Source organism: Oncorhynchus clarkii, unplaced genomic scaffold (assembly GCF_045791955.1).
Source record: "Oncorhynchus clarkii lewisi isolate Uvic-CL-2024 unplaced genomic scaffold, UVic_Ocla_1.0 unplaced_contig_792_pilon_pilon, whole genome shotgun sequence".
Classification (NCBI taxonomy): Eukaryota; Metazoa; Chordata; class Actinopteri; order Salmoniformes; family Salmonidae; genus Oncorhynchus; species Oncorhynchus clarkii.
The window spans coordinates 26,652-35,000 of record NW_027258614.1 but is presented as its reverse complement, the minus strand read 5'-3'; the positions used below and the strand labels follow the sequence as shown (position 1 = coordinate 35,000).

The 8,349-nt window shown below is 47.6% G+C and overlaps 1 protein-coding gene across 1 annotated transcript in view; it reads right to left on the bottom strand.

Annotated features, from left to right (window-relative positions):
- Positions 1 to 8,041, bottom strand: part of LOC139397641 (receptor-type tyrosine-protein phosphatase R-like) — a gene marked incomplete at its 3' end in the record, with an annotated part of 35,821 nt that extends 27,780 nt beyond the window's left edge. The window contains exons 1-3 of the mRNA XM_071144199.1: positions 7,958 to 8,041; positions 2,864 to 2,977; positions 2,299 to 2,448 (exon numbers count right to left, since the gene is read on the bottom strand). Of these exons, the coding sequence (XP_071000300.1) occupies positions 2,299 to 2,448; positions 2,864 to 2,977; positions 7,958 to 8,008 (315 nt within the window). The remainder of the gene's footprint in view (positions 1 to 2,298; positions 2,449 to 2,863; positions 2,978 to 7,957) is intronic.
- Between the last annotated feature and the right edge of the window lie 308 nt (positions 8,042 to 8,349).

The window sequence follows — 8,349 nt, the reverse complement described above, 5'->3', positions numbered from 1 at the left end:
ACAGACAAACCTGGCTGTCTAGAGAGGACAGTCTGGCTATAGAGACCGGTCGTCACAGACAAACCTGGCTGCCCAGAGAGGACAGTCTGGCTATAGAGACCGGTCGTCACAGACAAACCTGGCTGCCCAGAGAGGACAGTCTGGCTATAGAGACCGGTCATCACAGACAAACCTGGCTGCCCAGAGAGGACAGTCTGGCTATAGAGACCGGTCGTCACAGACAAACCTGGCTGCCCAGAGAGGACAGTCTGGCTATAGAGACCGGTCGTCACAGACAAACCTGGCTGCCCAGAGAGGACAGTCTGGCTATAGAGACCGGTCGTCACAGACAAACCTGGCTGCCCAGAGAGGACAGTCTGGCTATAGAGACCGGTCGTCACAGACAAACCTGGCTGCCCAGGGAGGACAGTCTGGCTATAGAGACTGGTCGTCACAGACAAACCTGGCTGCCCAGAGAGGACAGTCTGGCTATAGAGACTGGTCGTCACAGACAAACCTGGCTGCCCAGGGAGGACAGTCTGGCTATAGAGACCGGTCGTCACAGACAAACCTGGCTGCCCAGAGAGGACAGTCTGGCTATAGAGACCGGTCGTCACAGACAAACCTGGCTGCCCAGAGAGGACAGTCTGGCTATAGAGACCGGTCGTCACAGACAAACCTGGCTGCCCAGAGAGGACAGTCTGGCTATAGAGACCGGTCGTCACAGACAAACCTGGCTGCCCAGAGAGGACAGTCTGGCTATAGAGACCGGTCGTCACAGACAAACCTGGCTGCCCAGAGAGGACAGGCTGTGCTCACTCTGCTCCAGGGGAGAGGTAGAGACAGAGCTTTAATGTATTGTTGTTCTCATTAATATTGTTGTTGTTGTTGTTAATGGTAATCCCATGTCCACTACTACTATTGTTATTGCTGTTGGTCCCACCATTTATATATACTGTATAGAGAGAGAGAGAGGGGCAGGGAAGGAGCAGTCTGTTCTAGGGACATCATCTTCAGAACACATCCTGGTACTAATGTCTGTTCCCTGATTCAGTACACACACAACACTAACGAGACAGAGAGAGAGAGAGAGAGAGAGAGAGAGAGAGAGAGAGAGAGAGAGAGAGAGAGAGAGAGAGAGAGAGAGGGATGGAGGGAGGGATGAGAGAAAAGAGGGAGAGAGAGGGAGAGAGAGAGAGAGAGAGAGAGGGAGGGAGGGAGGGATGAGAGAAAAGAGGGAGAGAGAGGGAGAGAGAGAGAGAGAGAGAGAGGGAGGGAGGGAGGGAGGAGAGAAAAGAGGGAGAGAGAGAGAGAGAGAGAGAGAGAGGGACGGAGGGAGGGAGGGATGGATGAGAGAAAAGAGGGAGAGAGAGAGAGAGAGAGAGAGAGAGGGACGGAGGGAGGGAGGGATGGATGAGAGAAAAGAGGGAGAGAGAGAGAGAGGGAGAGAGAGAGAGAGGGACGGAGGGAGGGATGAGAGAAAAGAGGGAGAGAGAGAGAGAAAGAACAGAATGATACGGTGTGTGTGATGGGTGGGAGGTCTTTCAGATCTTTAGGGCTGGGATGAAAAAGACGCCCACCTCTCGGTGAAAAACAACGAGCTAACAAACTACCTACCACAGAGCATAGGGCCTAACACAGAGGACCTCATTACGACCGATAACACAAAGGACACCATTAGGACCGATAACACAGAGGACACCATTAGGTCTGATAACACAGAGCATACAGCCCAACACAGAGGACACCATTAGGTCTGATAACACAGAGGACACCATTAGGACTGATAACACAGAGGACACCATTAGGACCGATAACACAGAGGACACCATTAGGACTGATAACACAAAGGACACCATTAGGACCGATAACACAGAGGACACCATTAGGTCTGATAACACAGAGGACACCATTAGGTCTGATAACACAGAGCATACAGCCCAACACAGAGGACACCGTTAGGTCTGATTACACAGAGCATACAGCCCAACACAGAGGACACCGTTAGGTCTTCTGTGTGCGTTGTGATGAAAGGAACCCTCCTCTCCTCTGTCAGGTGTGAGTCCAGCAGGACAGAGCTTCAAAGAGCTCCTAGACAACTACAACAGAGGATCCTGTCACATGAAGGAGATTACAGTACGTCATGGATGAAAGACTTGCATTGGGCTCAGTGCTACAAACGTAAATATCTATACACCTGGCTGTGACACGCACGCTTGTACAATACACACACACACACACACACACACACATGCACACACACACATACACACACACGTGCACAGATACACACGTGCACACATACAGGAAGTAGCGTACCTCCGAGGAGACCTCTGTGATGCCAAAGTGACCCAGGCTACGATGCAGGGTGTTGATGTTCAGTGATTGGATAACTTCCTCTGCTGGGAGGGGCTCCGTGGCCCCTGGCCTATCAGATGACACATACAGTTCAATGCCATTCTTCCTCTCCTATTGGGGGGGGGGGGGGGGGGGGGTAGAGGAAGAAGAGGAGGAAGAGGATGTTAGATAACGCTCAGATGAAATGATATCCACAGACAACCTGACATTAAGCTTAAACTACTGTACAGCGGTGAAGTGGTTTGTGGGATGTGTTGTGATGGAGGTCTGGCCAGTCTGTATGAGCTACGATCATTTGTGTTCAGTGGAAACTAGTTTAACATCATCCTTATTAATGTCTATATAGGGTGTTTAGGTGTGTGTGTGTGTGTGTGTGTGTGTGTGTGTGTCTGTGTGTGTGTGTGTGTGTGTGTGTGTCTGTGTGTGTGTGTGTGTGTGTGTGTGTGTGTGTGTGTGTGTGTGTGTGTGTGTGTGTGTGTGTGTGTGTGTCTGTGTGTGTGTCTGTGTGTGTGTGTGTGTGTCTTACATTGAGTCTGTTGATGTGTACGTCTCTGGGGGAGATGTCCAGAGCAGCAGCTACCCCCTCTCTGAACCGCTTTAGAAGAGACATGGTTAACCTCCTCACATCAACCTGCAGCTTCTGACAGAGGGAGGGAGGGGTGGGGGCGGGAGGGAGGGGGGAGGAGGAAGGGAGCAGGGGGGAGGAGGGAGGGAGGGGGAGGGAGCAAGGGAGGGGGGAACAGCAGGGAGGGAGGAAGGGAGGAGGAGGGGGGGGGGGGGGGGAGGGAGGGAGGGGGGAGGGAGGAAGGGAGGGGGGACAGCAGGGAGGGAGGAAGGGAGGAAAAGGGGGAGGGATGAGGAAGGGATGGGGAGAAAGGGGGAGAGATGGAGGGAGGGAGTGAGGGAGGGGGGAAGGGGGAAAGAGGAAGAGGGGGTGGAGGGAGGGAGGGAGGGAGGGGGAGGAAGGTGGAGAGGGGAGAAAGAGAGAGGGGGGAAAGTGTGAGACACACTGACAGCCCAGAGTAGGAGAGAGATATATCACCATGGAAACTAGAGTTGAATTCACAGGGGAGACATCTGGATTGACTGGTGCCAACAACAGAGCGAGTGACTGTGTCCTGAACAGCAGAACATCAGAAAGGAACTATTTAGAGACACTGTACTGCCTGTTACCTTGCCAACACACACACTGTATACTTACTTCCAGACAAACACTCACAAGATGGGAAACAAACCCTTTTCACAAAGAGGATGGAGAGACATGCTCTGTAGTGGTACCTCTCTATAACACTCTGTTACCTCTCTACAACACTCTGTTACCCCTCTATAACACTGTTACCTGTCTAAAACACTCTGTTACCTCTCTATAACACTCTGTTACCTCTCTATAACACTCTGTTACCTCTCTATAACACTCTGTTACCCCTCTATAACACTCTGTTACCTCTCTATAACACTCTGTTACCTCTAAAACACACAGGGAAATCTCTAACACTTTCCAAGCAGAGCAGAGGAGGCTGCATTACATCTCTACCAACATTACTACATTACCATCCATCCACTCACACTTCTACAATCACTTTCACACTCTTGTCTCTCTCTCTCTCTCTCTCTCTCTCTCTCTCTCTCTGTCTCTCTCTCTCTCCCCTCTCTCTGTGTGTCTCTCTCTCTCTCCCTGTCCCTCTCTCTCTGTCTCTCTCTCTCTCTCTGTGTGTCTTTCTCTCTCTCTCTGTCCCTCTCTCTCTGTCTCTCTCTCTCTCTCTCTCTCTCTCTCTCTGTCTCTCTCTCTCTCTCTCTCTGTGTGTCTCTCTCTCTCTCTCTCTCTCTCTCTGTGTGTGTCTCTGTCTCTCTCTCTGTGTGTCTCTCTCTCTCTCTCTCTCTGTGTGTCTCTCTCTCTCTCTCTGTGTCTCTCTCTGTGTCTCTCTCTCTCTCTCTCTCTCTCTCTGTCCCTCTCTCTCTCTATCTCTCTCTCTGTCTCTCTCTCTCTCTCTGTCTCTCTGTGTCTCTCTCTCTCTCTGTCCCTCTCTCTCTGTCTCTCTCTCTCTCTCTCTCTCTCTCTCTCTCTCTCTCTCTCTCTCTCTCTGTGTCTCTCTCTGCCTCTCTCTCTCTCTCTCTCTCTCTCTCTCTCTCTCTCTATCTCTGTCTCTCTCTCTCTCTCTCTCTGTCTCTCTCTCTCTCTCTCTCTCTCTCTGTGTCTCTATCTGTCTCTCTCTCTCTCTCTCTCTCTGTCTCTCTGTCTCTCTCTCTCTCTCTCTGTCAAAGTGGAACCTCTTCAAAACAAGGAAAACCACCTTTAGTTAACATGTCATTTGTTCCAGATGGCGAATTGATTACCTCCAGCTAACCTGGTTTGGTACCAGTCCTGAGGGTCATGCAGTTGTCAGCCCTATAAAGAGGATCCCAGACAGGCCTTGGGACAGTGACCGGCCAGAGAGGTCAAGGTCGAAAGGTCGTGTGTGGGCGCATGTCATCCGTTAAAAATAAGATTTACCCCAACCACTTATGTCTCCCAATCCTGTACCCAGCAACATAACCGTCCCACATTCTAAAAGTCTGACTGGAGGAGAAACAAACCCCTCCTGTATCTAGCAACATAACCGTCCCACATTCTAAAAGTCTGACTTGAGGAGAAACAAACCCCTCCTGTACCCAGCAACATAACCGTCCCACATTCTAAAAGTCTGACTTGAGGAGAAACAAACCCCTCCTGTACCCAGCAACATAACCGTTCCACATTCTAAAAGTCTGACTGGAGGAGAAACAAACCCCTCCTGTACCCAGCAACATAACCGTTCCACATTCTAAAAGTCTGACTGGAGGAGAAACAAACCCCTCCTGTATCCAGCAACATAACCGTTCCACATTCTAAAAGTCTGACTTGAGGAGAAACAAACTGTTTTCCAACACAGCTCTCTTTTCTCTCGGTTCTCTTTCCATCTGTGCAGATATTTTTCTCCACCGGTTGTCTTTCAGAGGAAGAACACCCACCATCTCTGAGTCATATAATGTGTTCCAAATGGCACCCTATTCCCTATATAGCGCAATCCTTTAACCAGGGCCCAAAGGGTAGTGCACTATGTAGGGAATAGGATGCCATTTGATAAGCAGACATAGTTGTATCTCCCCAGGCATCGGCAGAGATGACTATGAAATGTCCATATTTAGACAAAACATTATCCTTAATAACCCTGTCTCCTCTCCAGCTTTCTCCTCTTCCTGTACACTGTCAGGGACTGTCTCCTCTCCAGCTTTCTCCTCTTCCTGTACACTGCCAGGGACTGTTTCCTCTTCCTGTACACTGCCAGGGACTGTCTCCTCTTCCTGTACACTGCCAGGGACTGTCTCCTCTTCCTGTACACTGCCAGGGTTTGTCTCCTCTTCCTGTACACTGCCAGGGTCTGTCTCCTCTTCCTGTATACTGCCAGGGTCTGTCTCCTCTTCCTGTACACTGCCAGGGTCTGTCTCCTCTTCCTGTACACTGCCAGGGACTGTCTCCTCTTCCTGTACACTGCCAGGGACTGTCTCCTCTCCAGCTTTATCCTCCTCCTTGTACACTGCCAGGGACTGTCTCTTCTTCCTGTACACTGTCAGGGACTGTCTCCTGTCCAGCTTTCTCCTCTTCCTGTACACTGCCAGGGACTGTCTCCTTTCCAGCTTTCTCCTCTTCCTGTACACTGCCAGGGACTGTCTCCTCTTCCTGTACACTGCCAGGGACTGTCTCCTCTTCCTGCACACTGCCAGGGTCAGTCTCGTCTTCCTCTACACTACCAGGAGCTGTCTCCTCTTCCTGTACACTGCCAGGGTCTGTCTCCTCTTCCTGTACACTGCCAGGGACTGTGTCCTGTCCAGCTTTCTCCTCTTCCTGTACCCTTCCAGGGACTGCCTGCTCTTTCAGGTTCTACGGTTCTAGTTTTCTTTCTGCCTTACTACCCTACGGGCTCTGGAGCCCTGGAATAGAAGGGACATCTTTTTTCTATCTTTAAGAAGTGGAGTGGGTATGTTTTTATTCCACATGACTGCTTTCAGACTCTTTAACAGGGCTCTGGAGTCCTGGGAAATAAGGGACATGTCTACAGGAAGGAAGTCAACTCTCTCGAGAGGTGACATCCAGGGTTTGTGGGTAAACGGAAAAGAGACAACCTTTGAATATTATTTTACCTTTATTTAACTAGGCAAGTCACTTAAGAACAAATTCTTAATTTCAATGACGGCCTAGGTTAACTTCCTGTTCAGGGGCAGAACGACAGATTTGTACGTTTCCAGCTCGGGGATATGAACCTTTCGGCTACTAGTCCAACGCTCTAACCACTAGGCTACCCTGCCACCCCAAATAATAAATGGCTACCGTCCATATTTACTGTCTTGGGCCACCTACAAATAGTGTCTCCTAGTTTTAGAAGAAGGAAGAGGATGTTTTTATTCACCTGACTTCCCTTAGACACTTAACAGGCCCTGGAGGGGTTGGGGGGGTAGAGGGAGGCCTGCTGCCTGATGCCCAACACAGGAGACATGGAGGGGAGGGGGGTAGAGGGATATATTATAGTATAACCTGATATATTGTAGTATAACCTGATATATTATAATATAACCTGATATATTATAGTATAAACTGATTTATTATAGTATAACCTGATATATTATAGTAACTGTATTATTGTATAACCTGATATATTATAGTAACTGTATTATAGTATAACCTGATATATTATAGTATAACCTGATATATTATAGTAACTGTATTATAGTATAACCTGATATATTATAGTAACTGTATTATAGTATAACCTGATATATTATAGTATAACCTGATATATTATAGTATAACCTGATATATTATAGTAACTGTATTATAGTATAACCTGATATATTATAGTAACTGTATTATAGTATAACCTGATATATTATAGTAACTGTATTATAGTATAACCTGATATATTATAGTAACTGTATTATAGTATAACCTGATATATTATAGTATAACCTGATATATTATAGTAACTGTATTATAGTATAACCTGATATATTATAGTATAACCTGATATATTATAGTAACTGTATTACCTGATATATTATAGTAACTGTATTATAGTATAACCTGATATATTATAGTATAACCTGATATATTATAGTAACTGTATTATAGTATAACCTGATATATTATAGTATAACCTGATATATTATAGTATAACCTGATATATTATAGTAGAACCTAAATGACCAGGGGACAATAACAAAATAAAACCAACAGCACATAGCCAACACAGGAAGTAATGGCGGCCCTGAAGGGTAATTATTGGCCAGTGAGGGAACATCCTCTGTGACAGAAACTCCCTCTATCACATCTACTGTGAAGAGTGTTCCCTGTTGATGATCGGTGACCCCAGGGACCAGGAGGTTAATAACAGAAGACTGACAGCTCCAGAATATCCTTGGATATTGATTTTGTAACCATCTGGCATAACAGCAGACTGTTAGTCCTCCGGCGAGACGGAGACCGCTCTGTTTCCAACATCACTCTACACATAAGTAAAGTAGTAGCCATGATATGGACTGGATGATCACTGTATAGTTAGTCAACACACACACTTTACACACTCCCCAAAGTCCCAAACCAGCTCACCCGGTGAAGCTGCCAGGAGACACAGAGACAGGTAGAGACGTCTTCTGGCATCTCCTGGAGTGGGCTTTCAGATTCAAGTCCAGTTGGCTAACAAATCCCTTTAGTCGGTCCCCTAGGGTCCTTCAGTTACAGGAAAATTCAGAGAGCACCCTGGGACCACAACTCTCCCTGCTACCTCAATAACTCCACAACATTTCCACTGGGAACGAGATCAAATATAACTCCAAGCAAGAGATCCTTTTTTGCAGAGAGACATCTACACAAATCCACTGCAACAAAATAAGGTATCCTTCAACTCCAACTCTGCAACCTTGTTCTTCATGAGTTCTCTTTGCTCTCTCTCTCTTTGCTCTCTCTCTCTCTCTCTCCCTCTCTCTCTCTCTCTCTTTCTC